We start from the raw sequence: 22,591 nt of genomic DNA on the forward strand, positions 1-22,591 counted from the left end.
ATGTCAATGAATTTATTTTATTGTTGATTTAGGATGTCCATTGATACATATTGATAGCCGGACAAGTCAATATTGTTTTCGTAAATATTAACTACTTATAACTTCAGGTAGCTGCCAGAATAAGGCGTTACATGATAAAACAAACGAACAGGTAGTTGGCACACTTGGCAGCCGGTTTTCCTGTAAGTTAACGATGTCAAAGCAACGTCACCGTCTCACTTTTCATAAAAGACCCCATCTATCGGACAGCAAGCACAAGTGTGAGAAATTTCCTTTACGAAGATCTGAGGTGAGTAGCATGAATTCCCTACATGATCGCAATATGACATAATTAGACAGTTTGTTTTAGAAGTATTTGTCTTTCTATACGTACAAAACGCATACATGTTGTATAGAAAGTTTTTTCTTTTTTCAGAAACTGCGTAGTTGTCAGTGAGTTATAAAGTGAAAAAATGTCTGACATAATCTGTTTTATTTTTGTCAGTTTTCATCTTCGGAGGGCTTACTTTAGCTGTTCCGGGGTTGTGTTGGCAATTTTGTTTCTTTTGTTTTCTTTGGCTAAAGAACAGAACACCAACGCGCTTTGATGTTCTGTACACAGCACCCATTAAGATGTTTGGCAAACAAATAAATTAACAGAGTTGATAATCACACCGCGCTTTTTTGTACGAAGGTGTATCTTGTCGCGCAATGAACAAGTCAACATAGAGGGAGGCTTTATTTTGGCTCACTTGTTATTCTGATTGTGTTGTTCAGGGTGCTTTCTACGGTTGAAGTTTTCACTGCATTTTTTTACCCTTACTGTTAAATTATAGTTAGCCAGTATTATCAGAAGGATAATTTTTTTCCAAAAAATGAGAATATCTCAAAAAGGTTTTACATTAGATATTTTCTGGATAGGAGATTGGACGTATTTTATCACGAAAAGCTGTTTGTAGTAACTGTGAACAAAGAAAAGGCACTAGAATGTGACTTGAGTAGTTTTTCAAGAAGGAAAACAAAATTGTTTAAAAGTTAATGAGGTTCAATTCTAATCAAAGACTTACAAAGGGGACGTAAAATTATAAATTAGAGCCCAGGGCGCACTCATTGAGACAGAAAGGTTCTGAAGTGTTTCCCATTCACCTGAAAATTGTGAAAAAAGTTAGTGAAACTAAATTGTCGCTAGTCAGCATAGAACGAGTAGTGCTCGGTTATCATAAATTTTTCATTAAAAGAAAGTACTTTAAGCTAAAGGATTTCTTTTTTCTTTTTTTTTCTTTTTTATGGCTTTTTTAAATGCGTGGCGGAAGGAAGGATACAAACGGGCATACACATATTTTCACACTAGAAGCAGTCAAAGCAAAGAAGAGCAATGTACAGCTGACTATATTCCTAGAGAATTCTCATGCCAAGCCGGTCGAGTAAACGTTTCAATTTTTCATCAGGCTCCAAAAGAGGAGGACAGTTTTGGCCCGGTTCGAGCCACCTGAATGACACCAGTCGATTAACAGCAGTAAAGACTATAACGACTTTATGATAAAGAACCTTTCATCAATCCAAGCCAATCAACAACACGTTGCACTGACGATTAGATTAGTCCTCAATTCGCGTGCAAGCCTAAATGATACTTTAGCAAGTAGAAACATAAGCATTTCGTCCTGAATCGAACACTCTAACTTATAGTGATACCAAAGTCCTCGAGCCCAATTTACTTGTACGCTCCTACATCAGACTCTTGTCCTCCCTCCTGGAACCGGGAAGATGACTTCGCACAGTTCTCATCTAACTTGAAGATTTCTCTTTTTCAGATGAAGTGGTACGTGGGTCTGCTTTCAGCACTATTGTGTGTCTTCATGGTGCTCTCTTGCGCTACAGGAAACCCTAAGAAGGGCAAGACAGTACATCAGACGGCGATCAGGGCTGCACTTATAACAAGCAAAGTTTGTCCACGATTTCTCTGTGTATAGTGTCTGGGCTTGCAATATTTATATCTGGAGAGAGAGGGAGGGGAGTGGGGGGTAACTCAATAAACGTAAAAATTGGGGGCTCCCCAACGAGGTCCAACAACAAAAATACGACCCTATTGGGAGGCTCCTTTCACCGTGGTGGATTGCTCCCCATGCCATTTCTTCTCCCCACTTTCGTTAATCCCTAGATCTTCATTCTCCTAATATTTCCGTAACGTGCGAGCTCTTAAGTTCAAGAAGCAAATAAATTACTTCTGCCGGTTCAAATGTTTACGTCCGTGAGTTGTGATTAGAAAATTTTGATACATTCCTCAGTCCCCTTGTAAGGAGTCCGTTGGTCGTTGTTGTAGTCATTTTTGTTAAATTTTGTACGTTGTTATAATTATGATCTACGGCAGATGATGAAGTAATAGCTGTATTTTGTACTTTTATCTCTTCAACCGTACAAACAAACTCACATGCACCCCCACCATCGAAAATCAAGGAGGGACAGTAGGGGGTAGGGTGCGTGGGGTAAATGGAGCCCACTCCCCTAGCCTGCTGCCATCTTGGATCTCACTATTTCCTCAGAAAGTCAGAAATAACGTGAATTGACGGGAACTGATCAAAATTGATACTACAATGTAAAAGGGACAAAAGGCACTGGGTATGCAATGTTACTTGAGAAAACTGGAAAATAATTATACAGAACCCAGTCAAACGTTTCGGTTTACCTGCATGTCAAAATGCAGTTGCTATGGCAATGTCAAACGACGTGGAAAGACAGTTGAAATATGTCGAAATCTTTGCGAGGAATGAATGAACAGCTACTGAAAGTTACAGCCTCGCAGAGTAAATCTCCCTACAAGTCCGAGGTTTATTGTTTACCGAGAGAAAAACCTGAGGATTATATGTGAAACTTTATCCACACTGCATTACATTACATAAAAAAAACCAAGCTGACGCTACAAGCGAGATTATACAGGGGCGGGATTAGGGAGGAGGGATGGATTCGGTACCTACAGTCACTCTTTGCAGGAGCAACAAAATAAAAAAAAATGTGAATATTATGGCAGACATTAAGGCAAACACTCTGGACAGATACATGTACGTCACCCTGATCTCTACTTTGTGGCATTGCTAGTATTTCCGGTGTAACAGTTTTCATTTAGGTTCCAGTTATCAATTTGCCACATTTTTGAGGCATGCGCCATTGTTTCTGCAACCCCAAGATACCAGCCACCCCCCCCCCCCCTTGAAAAATCCTGGATCCCCATGGAAAAAGTATAAATTGTATTATGCGTATACGGCGTGAGATAAAATACTCAGCCATAAAATAAATTCGATTCTGCAACCCCAAGATACCAGCTCCCCCCTCCCCCTCCCCTGCCCCATTGAAATATCCCGGATTCGCCCACGGAAAAAGCAAAAATTGCATTATGTATATACGACGTGGGATAAAATAAAAAATATAAATTCGATGTACATGATCATATTGGAAACAAAACTCTCTTTTCTGATTGGTTCTACCTCCTCCCCTTCCTAATACTTCTCACGTCATTCACAGCATGGGTCTGGCAGCGGCAAGAATGCAAAACTGTCAAAACGTGCAAATTATTGTATGGATGGCAAATCAGAGTGCCCGGATGATTTCACCTGTTGTAAACTCCTTGGTCAAGATTATCAACAAGCTGGAGGCCAAGATCAACGCTATGGCTGTTGTCCTGTAAAGAATGCTATCTGCTGCAGTGATGGAAAGCATTGCTGTCCTCATGGATACAATTGTCAAACAAATGGGGAATGTTCCAAGTAAAAGCAAATCCGAGGACAGCCGTAGAAAGCAAGCTTTGGCTCTTTATGGAGGTGTACTATTATTAATGCAAAATAAAACAACATCTTGTAATTTCGTATTTTGTGTGAGACACTTCGTTACATGTGAAGGGCTGGGCGTAGTTGAAAAACAACGTTACACTTCTTTAACCCTCGACCTCAATTATTGATAAATAAAAATTATGATTAAATTAATCCCTTTCACGGCATTACTGAGCCTTGCGGTTAGCTGGCCGTATGCCACATAACTTTGTTTACTGATCGACCTTGCTCACCAAAAGTCTACTACAGCTCATAGCGTCCAACCAGTGTGTGAGCCCGCGAGCAGGCTCCCAGGCGATGCGGAACGAGCAAAGGCGTAGCTGCAAGAAACGGGTGCGCAGCTTGGCCTTTGCTTATGCCGCACTGTACGAGAGCCTGCTTGCAGGCTACTATCTGGAAGGTCATGGGCCAGACTTCTTTTTTTGGCCACGAAAAATTTTGAGCCTAAAAAGAGTATTTACGGTGTAATAGACATTAGCCCGCCAGCAGGCTCTTGTGCTTTGGGCTGGAGACTCGAGCGGCGAAGCCACGAGAGAGACACCCGAGACGAGCCGGCGCGCGAATCGTGTCGGCGATTCTTTCTAAGCCTCCAACCCTCAACTTTGTTTCGTTCCGCAAAGCGCGACGTTCATAAACGGCCTAGCGCGCCAAAGCGAAGTGCTTAAGTGCGAAATTCAAACACTAGAGCCTGTTCGCAGGTTAAATAGACAAATGATAGGGTTACAAAGTTCTCCATGGAGAGACTCCGCCCCGAGGCCCAACCCCATACCCTTTAGTATACCACTTTGACAGAAAAGGTATTCCTTTCGTATACCTTTTATTAAAAAAAGGTACTTCTTTCACGTACCTTCTTAAGAATACTGCATCCCTTTTCTAAACCCTTGGAATGAAGTTAATGAGCGACACTATGGGAGAACATGAAACATCACCACAAGAGATGTCAACCGAAAAAGACGTTTCGGGCTCCTGGTTTCATATATTCAATTCCCGTTCACGTTCTACCCAAAGGACAGATTTCCCTACCTTTCCATATGCCTCAACTTGTGAAAGCCTTACCCTTTTATATACCTGAAGCCTAAGAAAGATACCCCTTTTTGGCTGAGCATCCCCTTACAGGGCGTTGTAAAGAGTACCCCGGCCCGGGGCTTAAGCAGAATGATTTCTTTTGTGAAGAGAAGAAAAAGAAAATAAATAAAAGATTTGTGTCGCCCGTTCGATCTCAACAACCAGCATAGCATGCAGGCGTGATTGACGCAAATCGGAAATCTGCATCAATAAAGGAGACGAGGAGCCATTCTTTTTTTAAAAAAAGAAAACAAACAAAAACGAAAGCAAACAAATAGTAAAACTGATGAACGAGGGAGAAAAAAATGTTCCTTTGCAGTCCTTTACTGCAAGAAACTGAGAAGATGGTCAGCGGCCTTATAATTCAACACCGCAAAGACTTCTGGTATAGATCATCCAATATGGCGGCTCGATATCTTGGTTGTGTGTGGTTGATTGCAGTTCTCTTCCGTTTCATTTGGGTTTGCCTGCCACAAACAGGCTATATTCACCCAGATGAGTTTTTTCAGGCCACAGAAATCACTGCCGGTGATATATTTGGATTTAAACACATAAGGACATGGGAATTCAACGAGGCTTTTCCCGTGCGTGCTGTAACCTTCCCGTATGTTTTCGCTGGATTTCCATTGTACACCTTGAAAAAGGTCCTTGGTGAAGGAGTTATAACATCAAGAACTCTCACTGTAGCTCCAAGACTTTTCATTTCTGCTGCTTCGCTGATCATCGATCTGTCAGTTTATAAAATTTGCCCTCACCTTCGTATCGACCCAGCACCATCGCTCTGTCTTCTTGGAACATCTTTCGTCACGCTGGTTTTCTTCACGCGTACTTTTTCCAATACTGCTGAGGCCATCTTATTCGCCTTGCTAATCCAGTTGGTAGTATCTGCTATATCAAACGGCAACACATTACGCACGAAAAAGGACCGTCTGCGGTACTTTTCAATGGGTGTCATTATAGGTACAGGGATTTGGATCCGCCCAACCTTTGTGGCTTTTGCTAGTGTCCCCTTGGCTTGTTTGTTACTGGATATTTGTGCTCTGAAGTGGACATCTGATAAGAGGAGTATAAAATTCATTACACATATTTTTAGATACTGCACTTGTCTGGGAGTCGGTAGCATTCTGACAATGCTTGTTCTGATCATTGCAGACTCTCACTACTTTGGTTATTTGCAGAAAAGACAATTTGTTGTTACTCCAGTAAACTTCATTTTTTACAACCTGGACACAACTTCACTGAAAGAACATGGGCTCCATCCGAGGATGACTCACTTTTTAATCAACATGTCACTCTTGTATGGGCCTTTGGCTGTAGCTTTATATGCTTTCATTGTTCACGCTGTGATAAAGAGGAAATTTGTAGACTGTGCAAGAATATTGCTAAGCAGAGGAAAGGAAAAGGTCAACAGCAGCGATGATCACAAAGCATATCTTATATGGAATATGCTTCTGTGCAGTTGTTTAGTTCCTGTTGTATTGTTGTCATTTATACCACATCAAGAACCTAGGTTCATTAGTCCAGTTCTCATACCACTCATCATCCTTTTTTCTCAAAGCTTATTTAGACCATCTTTCACCCTCCTGAGACTGTTATCCTGGTGTCTATGGAACATACTTGGATGTGCCTTGTTTGGAATACTGCATCAGGGGGGTGTGTACCCTTGCTTAGCACATCTTCAGCAGTACCTTTACAATGCAAAGAGTCAAACCCTTAACACAACATACCATGTGACTTTTTATCGCACCTATATGCCACCACAACATCTTCTAGCATGGCCCATGCATGGGCATGACAATGAAGGAGGATTTCATCACAACTTAGTATTGTATGACTTGAAAGGCAGCTCAGAAGATGCATTAAAGAAACATTTGGAAATGATATCAAGGCTGAGCAATGAGGAGCTTGAAACCCATGGAACAAAAAGTGAGGTAAGAAATTGGCACAGAGTTTTTTTAAGGTCCTAATGCAAGTTAAATGTACTAAATATTGCCTTTCTTGGTTAAAAGTTACTATTGAGGTCATAGCTTTTGCATTGTTAGGGAAACAGCTACACAAGTTTTAATGGTGTCTACCCTTTTAAATGTGTTAGAATTTCACCATAATGAGCTATTTGACATTTGAGTACTTCTTGAAAGGAAAAATTTCGATTGAAATTCGTTTAAGTTGTCTTTATTTACATAAGGTTTCAAAAAGATATTTCACGGTACTCACATGTTCACCGACTGGCTTGAGTTCGCTTCAGATTTCTCGAGGTTTCTTTAAAATGCAATATCTCACATAACAAGAGAAACCAAACATTAAAGTTCCTCGAAATTAGTAAAACAGGTTATTTAGCGTTGACAGAGCAGAGGAAACCAAAACGAAAACTCACGTTTTCAGACAACGCGAAATGAGCTTCACTCACGTCGGGCCCGAACGCAGAACATCAACCTGTTTCCCGCCAGTCATGCGCAGTGGGCCTTTTGGGTTTTCCCTGATCTTATGGGGTTCCCGTTGCCGTCTGTGTTGTCGTTGCTTAAAGTCCCTGTTGCCTGCTCAGAAACTTTTGGCAGGAAACAGTTTTATTGTTAAATACCATGTGACCTCAAAGTAGCTGATTAGAGCTTATGTTGCTGGGGAAAAGTTCCAGCTCTATTTAACAATGCGAGCTGACAACCCTTACATTAAAAATACTGTAGTTGCAACCTTCTTTGGGACAATTGTAGTTGCAAGAACTTTGAGACAGTTCGACGTAAATGTTGCTCATAAACCCGTCAAGACGGTTGGTTTGATCCTGAAGAAACCGAAGGACAAATTCGATCAACACCTGTCAACTGGTGTTGTGTATAAAATCAATTGTGAAAACTGTGAAAAACTTTAAATCGGTCAAACATCCAGAGCACTGAGATCCAGAACAAAAGAACATAAAAGAGCCATCCTCACATGTGATAAGAACTCTCTTTTGGCGCAACACTGTATGAAAAACAACCACGAATTTGATTTTAACAATGTCAAGGTCATAGACTGCTGTCCCTTGTGGTCACGTAGATTGTTCTTGGAAGCGTGGCATTCCATTCGCGAACCGAACTCAATTAATGACCATGCACATATTCCAGACATTTACAAAATGCTAAATTAATCCCTAGCGAGTTCCTCACATTCTTATAAACATCTCATTTACATTTAGACGCCATTAACATTCATTTCATCACTGAAGGTTATAGTATTTTAGCCAAAACGTCTATTTTAAGATTTTTAAGTCAGTGACAACAACTTTTAAGATTTTTTTTTTTACCCTGTACATTACATTAGTTTCACTTGTTTTTGTTTGTTTCCAACACACAGTTTTCGTTTCTTTTTGTTTAAACAGGTTTTTCTGATTTGTCCTTCCACAGTGGAATTTCATCATCCAACTTTTAAAATCTTGAAACAATTTCAGCCTCACCTTAGCATGGAAGACCCCCCTGACTTGAGCAGTCTTTTTAGCTCGGACCAAAAGAAAACTGTTACATGCACAAGCAGTCGTTATGGGGGTAGATACCAAGATCCAGCATCTCACCATGAACACTGTAGAAAAGAGACTGAGGTAACCAAAGACACCAAATGGCCTACCTGGGAGAATGTCAGTAGCTGGATTAAATCTGAACTTGCCCTGAATCTTTACCAATATGTCCATACTAATACTTAACCAACTGTACCCAGAAGCAAATATATAACTTCTGCTGCAAGCAAATCCCATTACAGTGCTTGTATGAATAATCTTTGTAATTATTACTAAAAATAATTCATACCAGTGGTAAGATTTAGTTACAATATTTGAACCTTCCTGAGAGTGGCCACCCAGGAATAGAATTTACACTTGTTTTTTAAAATACAGAATAATTCTCAAAGGTTCTCCATCACTGTGAATGTGCCCTGTTCAGCGTTATTGCCCATCTGTGAAAAATTCTACTGAGAACCCAATACATACATGTACATGTAAGCAGAAACAACTTGGCAAATTGACAAGTTTATTAGAACAGTACAGGGTGTTTAATACCCAAAGACAATAAATTAATAAATATTTTGTAAACACTGTTTGCACTATTTACAGAGTTCAAATTTACAAACAGTACTTCACCTGAGACACTCTTACTTTTTATTTAGTTTCCTTTGCAACCATGGTTTAGTCTTGTCAAGCACACGTGAAAAGTATATTCACTTAAAAAGGGTGTTGCATGATGAAGGATGAATGCAAGAGAAGATACATAAGTGTTACTTTTCTAGAGTTTGCAACTTGTCAGCACAATAAATCAATGTATCAGTGGAAAATAACTGAAAGTTAACCTGCAAAACTCGATGAATATCGTCTTGTAACACTCCACTGCTGTGACATGACTGATGAGAATAATACTATGTAAGGGCATAAAGGAGATTAAGAAGAAGTTATTCTGAATTTAGTCTGTGAAAAATTCTAGTCTGTGAAAAATTCTAGTCTGTAATAAAACAAAAGTAACAATTGAAAATAACAAAGAGAAGCAAAATTACAACTCAACGAAAATATCTGCATGCCTTTTTTTCGTGAAAGTCTTTAAAATGTTTACTAACAAGCTGAATATTAATTTTTACCCATTTGAGTTAAAAAAATGCCAAACAAATTCATTGCTAAAAACACCCAAAAGAAGTGCTTTGCACGATAGCCATCTCACTTCTTGCAGCACAGAGTGACCATATTAAGACACAATAGACTTTTCTACTGAAATCCCACTTAACTTGCAGCAGTAGGCCACAATAGTCCTCTAGCTACATGTACATGCAGCTCATAACATTGAATGTGCACACAAAGTGAAGTGTCTAAACTTTGTTAAATGGATTAAAGGGGCGAGTAAGGGTCACCATCTTTGACATTGGTCCTTTATGTCTGAATGGGGATAGCTGAACTTTTGTTGGCACTTTGAGTTCTCTGCAAGAAATAACCAAGAAATTTAAAATAAAATTGGGTTACAGGATTTTTGATTTATTAATAACTTAATTTGGCTGTATTGCTACAATAATTGTAGCTACACAAGCACAAGAAAATAGACAGAGGGTATCACTCCTGAATCAGAATAATTACAAACTACTGTAGTTCCTGTATTGCAAACAAAGTAAGATTTTCCCTTAGACCTTCAATCTGAAGCACCTCCTTGGTATCACAATCACCAATCACAAGGAAGAGATGATTGAAAACAAAATAAACACCCAGAACAAAGCATAATTATACTTTCTGTTGAAAAAAAAGTTGTACGCTTGTTTTGGAATGCCTGAATAACTAGAGAAAAGATTTACTTTGACCAATTTCCTTGTACATCATCCTCAAAATGATCTGACAACCTTACACAAGAACCATACTTTCTTTTTATACCTGCCAAACATCTCATGTATGTGTTAACAAATGTTATTTTGCAATGCACAACCAAATTTTACAGTGTCGAACCTAAGTGAACCATATGGTCAGAGTAGGTGAATCGTGTACCAAATAGTCTCTGACGCCAATTCAGAACTGCTAGAAAAATTCACTGAAAAAAAGAAAGATAAAATTGAATACATAAAGTTTTCTAATTACTTAGTAATTAGAAAACTTTATGTATTCAATTTTATCTTTCTTTTTTTCAGTGACTTTTTCTAGTCAAATATTATGAATTTTCAATCCTTGAACAAATGTGAATCCCATTTAACAATACCTGTGTATTCTAGCAGTGGTACATGCTTTAGGCTGTGGCTCTTTACTGTGGCTAGGATGATGAGCTGAGAACAACACACAGCCAGCGTATCCAGGAATATTACCACGCCTAAAAATATACAATAATAATAAATATAGCAGGCGACTCTGTAAATAGATACAAGTTAACTGAATAGAATCCTACACAGTCTACACAACGAGATTTAATTGCCAACCGCTGCAACTTCTGAAACTAGTTTACATGTCTGACTTGTCTGTTGTATGCAACACACTGAGAAATAATTGCTACACTAACTTGGACCTGTTTGATAAATTATCAGTTTCTAAGATTTGGACATCTAGCATTAAGTTTTCATCAAAGATTCCTAGAAGTAAAAGGCCACTCAGATTTCTTTTACAGGCGTGCACATTCAAGCACTGAACATACTTTGCCGTGTCTGTATATCTAGGCTGTGAAGTCCGCACAACAGCAATTGGAGTAAATGTTTTTCTTGGGTGGTCTCTCTCTCCAAAGCCAGGAGCATGCCCACTAGAGAGATCAGACAACACATTTTTAAAAAAAATTATAAAGTTGTACACACCATGCATGGCACATCTTGAAATGAAAACAGTCAAATAAAATGATTCCTTCCACATGATTATTTCCATAATGTTTCAAAGCGTCTTGTAAACACATGAGTGCATCATAGAACATTTTTGGTAAAAGGCAGGGCACAGGAGGAGTGGGGTGTATGGAATGTTCAGGCCGAGGGGTGTGAATAAATTATACATTTAGAGCATTTTTACTTGCATGGCCAGCAGCTACAGAGATTTATTGGAGCAATAGAAGTGTTTAGCACATACACAGTAAGGAAACAGTTGAACTACCACTTGATGAGTTTGGGACACCAACATGGCCACTGTGCAATTTGTTGGGGATGCCAATATGGCTCCTGTGACGTCATTTGAAGACACTCAATTAGTAGGCATCATAAGAACCTCACACAAGAAGCAACTGAGCCCAGACATTTTAGTCACTACAATCCAACAAACCTGTATCCGGGTATGTGTCCTGTCTTTTTGCTTGGACTGCAGCTGTACAAATTCAGATAAATCAACAATAATTATTACTGCTTAATTCTCATGTGAAAAGTTACATGTACATGCATCTCTCCTTAGAATAACTAGCACTTTAAGATATTCTTTTAACTACAGGTTGTACATAACATTATTACCCATCTATACTAGTTAATCAGAGTCAAGCTCTTTTTGACTTACTAATAAGATAGTTGTGTAAATTGAACATTTCAGTCAGTAATAATCAGACTGGGCTATTTCTGAGGTTATAAAATAACAAAAAAATTTAAGTAACTTACAAATCAATGGGTCCATGAACATGATTTCCATTCCGTGACTGAACAAAATCCCAGCTATGTGGTCTACTGCCCATTTGCTGTTCAAAAATAATTAATTATAATTTTATTTAAAAAACTTAATTCTTAATTTATCACACTTTAACTGAGTGCTGTACAATTCACATGTCAGTCATGCATGAATAATATTAAATTAAATTAAATTGTTAAGTGTGTGGTGATGGGCCTCAAAGACTATTTAACTTTTAGCAAGAATTTCCAGAGGGTGGGAGATAAAAGACATGCAAAAAAAAAAAAAGAAACCCTCTGTGGGGGGACTATGGATGGTTTCTGGAGAACCATGTTTGTCTGGGAATAAAGGATTGGCAAAATAATTTTGCAAGTCCAATCCCACAATAATTTTTGTGATAAAAGAGAAAAGATTGGCTGACAAAAGAGGAAGGTCAGTGGGAGTATAGAAGAGAAAACAAAATTCTGTTGAAATATGCCAAAAATTGTTTCCATCATTAATGGGTTACAAACTTGGGAAGAACTTTTTTTCTAGCTGTTTAGCACTTTTATTTTAAATACCTGCCAAAGTTCAGGTCTGGGAGCATATCTTTTGGTAGCAAATCTGTAAGACACCATATCAGGTTGAGGCTCAACCGTGGTACTTGGTGGCGGCACAGAGGGTGGAATTCTTGAGCTCCAATCAACTCCACTGTATAACCTTAATTAATAAAGTGAACATTAAAAAAAATTATATGTAAATGATATGTGACTTTTAAATAGTTCAAAAAGTCTCTGAAATTACATGGAATTTCCAGCAGATGGCAAGAGAGGGATTCAAACCATGAGAATCTTCTGGACTAGAGTGATATGGTCGACATATATATGTATATATAGTACAGTATGTGCTTGAATTTTCCAAATGTTATTATACCGGTACATTTCTAAAAACATTTAATATATACATGTAACTGTGATAAATAAACAAAACTATTCTAAATGCATACTTTTGTGTTTCTGATGTATAGAATGCTCTAGTTGCCACTGCATCTCTCCATTCTTTGTCCTTCAACAGTTCACTGGCTGGAACCTAACGGGATTTATGAAATATATGGCAGTTGACAACAACTTTATTTGCATATGCAGGACCCAGATGTACATGTAAGGTTAAAAATTAAACCTCATTAATAATAAAAATAATTAACAAAAAATATATATTTTAAAGTACAGGAAACCTTTTGTGAAAGTTCCTTTGCTTCTTTGGATCCAGGAAATTGACTTGGGTTTTGCAAAAGTTGCTCCAGTTCTGCAAAAATAAATATTAAATAAATAAACTTTATAATTAAAATAAATCCAATGATTTTTTTAAAAATATAATTACATATAGTTTACATAAAGGTAGTGTAATCCTGATTCAATTAAAGTTTTGCTTAATCATAGAAAAGACTGATAAATCGAGGAAGAAACTGAAGACAGCGTGACAATATGCAGCATTCTTTCGTCACGCATCAGTAACGCGACCACAAAAAGTTGTAAACTCGATCATAGTTAGCTATGACTCGATCTTCTGTTCTTTCTACACGGAAGGTACTTTCCTTACCCCCTTAGAATAACAAATTAAAGGTGAATAACGAGATCATTGCACTAATTAGCGCCATTTATCACTCTTTCTCTCTACAAGCAAGCTCTAATTGCACTAAAATCAGAAAAATGCCCGTGATCGCAGAGCACGCACAAAGCTTCAACGAGATGTCAGCTTATTAACTTACCTATATTTTTTGTCTCCCATGGCGCGTTTTGAGCCCTTAAGTCCGGAATGGGTGAAACAATTGGTCTACCATACGGTATAGCTGACTGTGGACGATGATCTTTGTTCACAAGAGGTTCTATTTGTTTGTAATTTCCGTCTTCGGCATCAGCGCCGACCGAGGTGAAACCACTTGTTGGGTCTACGACCGGAGTGTCGCTTCGCCTCGGAGCCTCCGCTCGGCATTCTCCCCTTTCGGCAAATCTACGAAAGAACGCTTCGTCTTTTTCGTGAAACGACGGTATGTCGTAAGTGGTGAACGTGGCCGGAAACTTCCCAGATGCTTGCTGGCGACGAAATCGTTGTTCCAAAGCGATGGGGTCTTCGGATAGGTGAAGACGAAATGTGCCGAATGGCGGTTTTGGAAGGGATGCGTTAACAGCCGTTGCCATCTTGTCAAAAGCAAACAAGTCTCTTTAGCCCTTGTGATACATATCTACCAGTTGATTGTTGTAAAGAATATCACTGAAAGTTTATGATATTGATGAAGAATCGTAATTTGTAATGATACTGTTCTGGAACGCGATCGCTGGTCGTCAACATGCGGTTGCTAAGGAAGGTGATATCGCGGGCTCAGCCTTGCGGGATTAGTGGTGATTTCCGCCCCTCCCCCCCCCCCCGCCCCTTTTTTTTTCCGGTCACTTTAGTTGTTTATTTAAGTTTCTTTCTTTATTGTCATTTTGAAACTTTAAGGGGTTCGAAATGCGCCTTTTCACTGCAATTACATGCAAAGGTTCAACCGATCGAGACATTCCATGGGGAAAATTGATTTAGGGCCTTATCTGACCCCCTGCTTGGTGTCTACGGTATCGTTTAAAAATAGGCGTTTTTCATGCGTTGTATATTCTTAGTTCATTCTGACGGGCAGAAGGAAGTGAAAATGGACATTTTTCTGACTAAAACTGCAAGCGGACTGAAGGTTGTTAGCCTGCAGAACAGGCGTAATTTTTGAATACGCAAAAAAATGACGCCTGTTCTGCAGGCTAGAAGGTTGTATCTTTCTTTAACCAAAACCTGTGGAAATGTTAGGCAAAAACTCTCTTTCTTTTGGACTGGGCTGCACAATCCCGAAAAAAAATGGTGTCCCGTGCTATAGATCAGGGATGAAGTATGCCACCGCCGGTAGTTGTGGTAGATTTGGATGTCTCAGCTAATTTCAACTTAGATATTTTTATCTCGGGAATAACAGGTGAATGAGGGAATAACGGGAATGAGTTGAGAATCGTGTGTACAGTTTGTGTGGTTATTACCAGTTATGCAATCGGCCATATCTTCTGTACCTCTTCCACAGCAAGTGCCCCCATGTCCCCCTTAACTTCCTCTCGTTGTCGAACCTACTTAAGGGGGGTCTCGCAAAGGGATATACCCACTATTGAAAGACTAAAGGGTACAAAAGGCGTGTCCTTTGGGATCGAGCTCAAGTTGCAAGGTTGATTGACCGAATCACGTTTATTTTCCATTCATGCATTTTGCAGGTATTTTGCAAACGTCGCACATCTTTAAAACAATTCGTACATCTAATAAGGCTCTTGTCATCAAAAAAGCATCTTACAATTACATCATGAGAAATTACATCATGATTAAAAAAGTCATTAGGCGTTGTTATAACAACCGACTTAAATAACCAGTGAAATATTAGCAAATCAGCCCAGTAGTTAAATAACAAACTCATTTGAATCATGTTGAAATTATCTGGAACAAAATGCGTATTACTTCGGTCAAGTAATAACATACACGATTACAAATGAAATACAAGGTTTTTACTTAGTATCTATCCATTCGCCACTTAACAAACCCTCCCTAGTATTTCAACTCCTCCGTCATGCTTGTAAAAGGCCAACTGGTCTGCCTTTCGTCATTTGGGATTTGTAAGCCTATTTGTTTCCTTTACTAGGTAGCAGTGCTGCTCAGTGCACATTCAACATTTAACATTGACCGTTCCACAAGCGACTCGCGCCAGATTTCTTCTCGTTCGCAAAGTGAAGGATGAATTAGCAAAATCCTATAAAATTTGAACTTTTTCCCGTGCCGTCTGTGCGGTATCCACTAGTGGAACTTATCTATGGAGTGTATTTTATACTAAAGTAAGCGCTTAAATTTCCTTAAAAAATATCCCTTTGATCTACTGTAAAATACCACCACTGAAAATGATTCGAAATGACGAGCAACAAAAATTATATAAAAAGACCTAATTACTGTTAAATAAAACACGGGGAAAAACATTCTAATTTACCATCTACAAAATTCAGAATCAAGAAAGCATTTGACGAATACTCCCACATGTTCATGTCGATACATAAGGAAACACAAATACAGTTGCTTCCGTTTACCTTCGTTTCAAAACGAGTCCCGGCCGTTTTTGTTTTCATGGATAGTTTTTGCAGGTTAAAGTTGTTGGGACGTTTGCTTATCGAGCGCTGAGAACTGGTTTACGCCGATTTATATGCCTCCATATTGTAGTTTACACAGTGCCCTCGTACAGCACTTGTACCACAACTAAACGAAGGCTAAACTAAAAGAAACCCTGCAGTTTGACACGAACTGCAACTTGACAATTTGAGTGACTACCACTTCTTGTTTTGAAACTAAGGCAAATAAAGCAACTCGGCAAAAGGGCCATTGGATCAATGTCTAATTCGCTTACATATAAGAAATTTACGCATGTACCCAGGGAAAAAAAGTTCCTCAAAAATACTATTTTACAAAAGTGAATCGAGTTGAGCAGTCCCTATGCCACAGCTGCATTGTCAAATCGGTGATAGCGACCATCCTCAGTCTCATCGTCAGCGTCCTTTCTATACAGACCTGAAAAAAAGAAAGAAAGAAAGGAAAACCGCTTTCAGTTAATGAATAATGGGCCTCTGTGTTTAGCCCTTCTCTTAGTCAAACTGGGGAGCAAAAGAATAATTTTGGCTGTTCCTGACACAGAGACCGACTCACTGGCAATGACATTAAAGAAACATGTGCTTGCGAGCTTTTTGACCTCAAGCAATAGAATTGTTCATAAGTTGAGCTCGGAGTATGAAACATGTGTGCCACATTCAAAACCCAAGTGAAGAGGACTACTGAAGTCTACTAAAACTGACTAAAACAAATGTTTAATTTTCTTGTGGCACTGTAAAATGAAATAAAATGCAGTTACCATATTTCTTTCGGATTTCATCATGCTTCTTCTGTCTCTCTTCACGTCTGCAAACAGAAAAGGGGCAGTAATCATTACAATTTTTACAAATAAAAATTGTACATCAGAACCTCTAATATTAATTTTTCGTTTAAAAAAGAACAAAGGGGATTTCTGTTTGGGGAGGGGAGGGGAGGGGGGTTGGCATGGTGCTAGCATGGTGGTGTGTATCAATGAAAGTTTGTGGAAACAAGAACTGTAAGTTTTTCTCCACGATCCAGATACTCCGCTTACCTTTCATTATGCTTGATTTCTATCTCCTCCCGCTGACGACGCCATTTGGCCTCTTCTTTGCTTGGCCTAAAGAGATCCACACATATATTAAATAGTTTACAACAGCAGAAGCTCCAAACAGTGACACAACTGAACCAACACACAAAATTCAGTGTGATCATTAAGCAGAGGTGTATAGATCTATAAAAGGCAGCTGCCAGCTAATTCAGTTGCTGAAGGAGAGCTTATCACCAGCTAAGATTTGACTACAAAAAAGGGGGAAAAAATTGGCATAACTTTTATGGTACAAAAGCCCCAAAAGCTGGCTAGGTTTGTTAATAAGCGATCTCAGCTTTTTTCTTAACTACATGTACATTCCTGATGAAGAAATAACATTGATAACATTCTCATACCCTCTCCCGCTCCCTCTCTTCTTGCGACAACAGCAGCAGTAGATACAACATCCTAATGCTATGAGCAACACAACACCAGTCACAGGTAAGGCAATGAGAAGAATTTTGCCAGAGACTGCAAATCAAATCACAAAGCAAAAAATTTACCATTCCTTTCATAAATACCAGTCTCAGTAGGCTGGTGTGTTAAAAATGTTACATGTCAAGCAGTCCTGCTCAGAACTGAAAAGACCATGCTTGATACATTTCCAAACGCCTAGAAGAGATGTGAAAATATGGCACGTAGCAGTCAAGAGTATTTTACACTGTCTTGAGTGTGTGATATAAATATTCTCTATTGAAACTACAGAGAGAAACTAAAGAGAAAACAGAGTAAAATATGCTAATATGCTAATTAAGATCAGAAATCCAAACATTGTCAGGTCATGATTTCTTTTGTTTAAACCTGATGAATTATTAATTTATATAATTTGAGAAATTATTGTCAAACAACTATTGAACCTACTTTTAATATTACAGTCCTTATCAGATTGCCTTGCCCTATAAACACAGAGCAAATGCACCCAAGCAAAGTCAACACCCCACAGCCCTCTGGCCTGGAATAAATCAAAATGGCTGTGAGCCACTTAGATCATCTGTAAACGGGGCAATTTTGATACCACTGATACATGTAGAACTGAGTTGTTGTTTTTTTTTTATCCGTAGGTCATATGTCATTTAATAGTGGTGTAACGATTAATTGAATTCTTGATCAATCGCGATTATGACCGTTCGGTTCGATTCACGATTCTTTGATTCCACGTTTTGATTTTGATTCGATTTTTTGCATACCTTTCTCAGAGTGCCCTCAGTGAGTTATTATATTGTGAAATCAGAATCCAGAACTCTTTAAAATGTGCGTTTTTGATTGACAAGTAAAGACGTTTGCAGTTCGTGCGTCATTTTGTGTTGCGTGGTATTAAGGTTGCCCTTCTAACACCCCTTGAGAATTTCCAAGTAAGGCAAACTATGTGCGACATGCTCATTGTATCCTAAAATTGAGGGTTTCAGGTTGTAGGTTACTTACATTGTGTATCATGTTGTAAGAATTAAAAAACATTAATATTTTACATAATCGAATCGAAATAATCATAATCAAAAGGCAATAATCAAAATTGAATCGAATCGCAAGGAATATGAATCGTTACACTCCTATCATTTAATATATAGGCTACAGTGTCGTAACATAACTGGATAGTAAATGGAATTGGAAAGCAACGTAGGTACATTTGTATGCATTTGTATAACATTATGTTTGTACTACATCATTCAACAAATTGAGTAACAAATACACGTAGCAAACTTACCAATACACTGTTTATATTTCCAGTCCTGACCCTTGCAACTTTTATGAAATATGTCACTCTCACTAAAGGTCATACATTTTTTGTCCTTTTCACAAAACGCACACTGTGAACAAGAAATCAAAACAATTTATTACAACATTCAATATTACCTAGATTAATTAAGCAAACATATGATGCACAAGCAATGTGCATATTTTTTTATGTGCCGCTTTTGATTACGACGTTACCAAAATATGTGTACAACTTGGGGAACATTTTAATCTGAATTGAAACCCTGCCTGCTCCTTTATTCCAGAGATGTTCACTTTTTTGCCTCAATAATAAAAGAAGAAAGATGAAATTATAGACAGTTTAAACAAACCATGACAGCAATGGCAGCAAGAGTTCACGTCACCAAACAGAACGTTTAATGAGTGGAACAATTGCTGCCCACATGCAAAATTATAGATCTTTGACGAATGTACATTTTTTTGCCATCCTCTGCACAACAATGTGAAATGGCTAAGTTCTGTGTATTTTGGAGAATGTGAATGAAGGAGGCTAATTTTCCACATTTTTCATTTGAAATTGAATGTCGCTGTTACAAATTTAGCTTGAGCAAGTGCTGAGACCAATAGGTGCGCTGAACAGATCTAGACAATTGCAAAGTTCTCAGTTAAAATTGTCCTTGGGTCACCGTCATCATTGCTTAAGGTCTCTAATATCTATGGAACCTGAGCCAGCACTTTCCATAAAATTAAAATACATACATACAGGACTGAACATCCCTACCTTGTTTTGTGCTATTAACAAGTTCGAGAATCCAATATGAATTTTACATCAAAAAAGTTCTCAACATTGGAGCGTAAACACGATTTCAGCTCAATCTACAAATATGTATCTTTTTTTCTCCCCAAAAATTAGCCAAGCAAAGAACTTAAATTGTTAAGTGAGAGCTTTCATCAAAACGTCCACCAAAAAAGTATACAATGTAGAGAAAATTAGGGTACACTTCTACTGTAACTTAAAGCATACTTACCCCATCCTCATTAACACAATCTTTACAGGTCTTGTTAGTGTGCTTGTTGCATTTATCCTCTGTGGATGCAAAACAGATAGTTTATCTTTTTAGTTAGATAATTAACTTAATGAGACCTGTTGTGCCATTGTTATGGCAACTCTCTTGGCTCCAGTCTTTTCCTGTCCAAAACCAAATATTCCCAATCACAGCCCTTTTAAGTGGGACAATGTCCTGCTTGGAACACACATGGTGCCCATAATTATGTCTTAACTCTACACATTACATTGTTGTGAATGGATGATTCTTGGTTAATACAATAACTGGGAATTTTCAGTCTTAATTTAAACACGAAGGCACGCTACAAATTAGGGCATACTGTATTTTAAGCTCCTCCCCTAATTTTGAATTCACCCAAAAAATCAAGATGGCAGACAATGGAGAGAACAACAACAAACGCTTAGCACTTGTTATAATCATCAAAAGTGATAAAACTTAACCAGAAACAGTCACAAAATATCATCATACATGTAATTACTTTTCTGTAAGTTTTTTTTTTGTTTGGAGTACAATATCTCCTCGCTTTGTACAAAAAACTTTGGTTCTTGCGGTCATATTGAACCAAGCCAACTGGTAAGCTCCTGGATGAAAGATTCCTCCAATAAAATAGTAGTCTGTGAAGTACTGCTTGTTGTTAGTTAAAGATATTTTAATTTTATGGCAAGTACTGAGACAGCAAAGACACTTTAATTCAATTACAGCCTACCTTTCGCTTATTCAAATCTCTTGCCATTTTGAATTTGACCTGCGCAGGTCAACAGTGATTGACAAATGAGCCTTGTTCTTCCCAGGGAAGACTTCCTTATTTTGCCTGCCTTCATGTTTAAGCAGGACCAGTGATAAAACTGTTGGCATGGCAATGACACAATACATGTAGGTCTCATTTTGTTTCTTTTGTCATGTACATTTCTGGTGCCAAGTTTAAAGAATACTGTTCCAATATTTTTAGAGATACTTTTGATTCGGTGTTTTAGATTTTAGTGGAACAATTTATGACACCACCACTTTCCTCATTTGCATAAAACAAAACTGTAAATATATAATTATTAGATCTCTAAAACAAAACAAAAAAGATATTTCAAAACTTAAGAGAAGATGTCATTCTTTTTTTTTTTTATTTTGAAAAGCCTTTCAAATCTAGGCTGTAATAATTATTATTTTTACCTCGGAGTGCCAACCATCAAATCTGCACATTATGAATATTGATACTATGTGTACATGTACCTGTATGTACACATGGCATATAACTTTGGCTTAAGGTGATTCCCCAGTATTGCATTGCGCATCCCTACAGCACAAAATTTCACGCTTGATTAGTGTGTGCGCATTAAAAAATGGCAGATTTTTCTTTACGGCTGGACCTCACCATAGAGGTAAATTGTCATTTTCTTGCAAACGAGTATGGTGACCTATCATTTTTTTCTGCTGTTTTGAATTGAGTAAAAAACTTCTCTGTGTAAAATAAATATGGACCACTTCTCAGTGTAGAACAAAAAAACAATCGTTGGAAATGTGAATTTAACAAGCAATCGTGACTACAATCATGGTGCTATTATAAGGATTTATTGGGTACAAACATGGTGCTATTGCTCCTAAACAAACACGGGGACCCCTCATTTTTATTTCAAAATTTAAGTTCCTATAATATAAACAATCAATAGGTAAAGTTTCACAAAAATCTCAGTGCAGGTTCTATTTCAGTGGAATGACCTTAAAACTTTTTCAAGTCCATAACAGTATTTTACAGCTAGTATGTACATGTAAGCTGAGATTTAGCTGAAATTGAGTATGCAGTGTTTCCGCCAGACCGCACCATTGCAAGAATCCAGCATTGCAATCAGAGATGGTCCCCAGAAAAACAAAAAAGGGCCAATTTTGCCCTTTCCTTTTACAAGGCTGCAGGCTTAGTATTTTAAAAGCCATCCCAGGACTCCAAATTGCAACCGATACGGTCCCCAATGAAACTAACATTTCATCCTTGGCAATCAATAATTCTGGTTTGGTGGCGACTACATTTCTCTCTGTTGATGATCAACAACGGTTACTTTGTCACATATTATGTCCTTCTGGAAAACCATATGCCATTCTAAATTAAGGTCCAAAAAGTGATTAAGTGCTACTGAAATGATCTTCCCTATCCTGTTTTATCAACCCATTTATAGTTTCAAACATGTCTATATACAGTCGAACCTCCACTTATGGTCACCTCTCCACAACTGCCAAATTTTTTTGGTTTCGGGGGAAAGTCCATGGATACATTCACTCTTATATTTTACCTCTCTACAACAGAAACCTCTCCACAACGGCATCGGCCTCTAAAATGCATCCCAACTGCCAGATAACCTCGCAACAACAGCCAGTTAATCAATGACTGATGAACATTGTACACAAAACCCCATTATTTTTTTGTAAAAGGTCACCAGACTTGATCCATACCACACGTCATTGGTCTCTGTTTCTGTTTAGTTTCTGTTTTATTGATGCAATTTTATTGTTGTTACATACAGTTTATATGCTAAGTTACACCTCTACCTCCCTATATAAGTCACCTTTCTACATGTACAATGGCCACTTTCCTCCCTCCGCAAAGTAGCCGTTGTGGGGTGGTTTGACTGTATATCCAGTGTATGATAATGGCAAAATAATTATTATTCTTTTTGTTGCAAAATATACGTTTTGGTTGTCA

At 38.1% G+C, this 22,591-nt stretch overlaps 3 protein-coding genes across 3 annotated transcripts in view; 1 reads left to right on the forward strand and 2 right to left on the reverse strand.

The window, feature by feature from the left end:
• The first annotated feature begins 4,943 nt into the window (after nucleotides 1-4,943).
• LOC145488632 (GPI alpha-1,2-mannosyltransferase 4-like) lies at nucleotides 4,944-8,739 on the forward strand. Its single transcript, XM_081467536.1, is given in 3 exon segments — nucleotides 4,944-5,184; nucleotides 5,186-6,796; nucleotides 8,218-8,739. Coding segments are annotated over 3 exon segments (1,962 nt in total). The 5' UTR covers nucleotides 4,944-5,151; the 3' UTR covers nucleotides 8,536-8,739.
• Nucleotides 8,740-8,840: 101 nt separating this feature from the next.
• LOC145488644 (protein SPMIP7-like) lies at nucleotides 8,841-14,306 on the reverse strand. Its single transcript, XM_081467550.1, has 9 exons — nucleotides 13,658-14,306; nucleotides 13,124-13,194; nucleotides 12,896-12,978; nucleotides 12,471-12,609; nucleotides 11,904-11,980; nucleotides 11,581-11,622; nucleotides 10,976-11,077; nucleotides 10,550-10,657; nucleotides 8,841-9,789 (listed from the first exon to the last, which is right to left on the reverse strand). Exons 1-9 carry the CDS (start codon nucleotides 14,085-14,087, stop codon nucleotides 9,681-9,683), a joined length of 1,161 nt encoding a protein of 386 aa, XP_081323676.1. The 5' UTR covers nucleotides 14,088-14,306; the 3' UTR covers nucleotides 8,841-9,680.
• A 1,127-nt stretch (nucleotides 14,307-15,433) lies between these two features.
• Nucleotides 15,434-22,591, reverse strand: part of LOC145488667 (pituitary tumor-transforming gene 1 protein-interacting protein-like) — a 9,594-nt gene continuing 2,436 nt past the window's right edge. Inside the window, exons 2-7 of the mRNA XM_081467588.1 lie at nucleotides 19,867-19,925; nucleotides 18,849-18,951; nucleotides 17,503-17,617; nucleotides 17,111-17,176; nucleotides 16,838-16,884; nucleotides 15,434-16,500 (exon numbers count right to left, since the gene is read on the reverse strand). Of these exons, the coding sequence (XP_081323714.1) occupies nucleotides 16,424-16,500; nucleotides 16,838-16,884; nucleotides 17,111-17,176; nucleotides 17,503-17,617; nucleotides 18,849-18,951; nucleotides 19,867-19,925 (467 nt within the window). The 3' untranslated portion in view covers nucleotides 15,434-16,423. The remainder of the gene's footprint in view (nucleotides 16,501-16,837; nucleotides 16,885-17,110; nucleotides 17,177-17,502; nucleotides 17,618-18,848; nucleotides 18,952-19,866; nucleotides 19,926-22,591) is intronic.

Source organism: Orbicella franksi, chromosome 5 (genome assembly GCF_964199315.1).
Source record: "Orbicella franksi chromosome 5, jaOrbFran1.1, whole genome shotgun sequence".
Lineage (NCBI taxonomy): Eukaryota > Metazoa > Cnidaria > Anthozoa > Scleractinia > Merulinidae > Orbicella > Orbicella franksi.

What these genes read in the sequence shown, in the direction of transcription:
- LOC145488644 (XM_081467550.1), bottom strand. Translation starts at nt 14,087, where the DNA reads ATGGCAACGGCTGTTAACGCATCCCTTCCAAAACCGCCATTCGGCACA. An exon ending in CAAAGGAACTTTCACAAAAG is followed by an intron (nt 12,979 to 13,123) that starts GTTTCCTGTACT and finishes AAATCCCGTTAG; the next exon opens with GTTCCAGCCAGTGAACTGTT. An exon ending in GTTCATGGACCCATTGATTT is followed by an intron (nt 11,623 to 11,903) that starts GTAAGTTACTTA and finishes GAATTTGTACAG; the next exon opens with CTGCAGTCCAAGCAAAAAGA.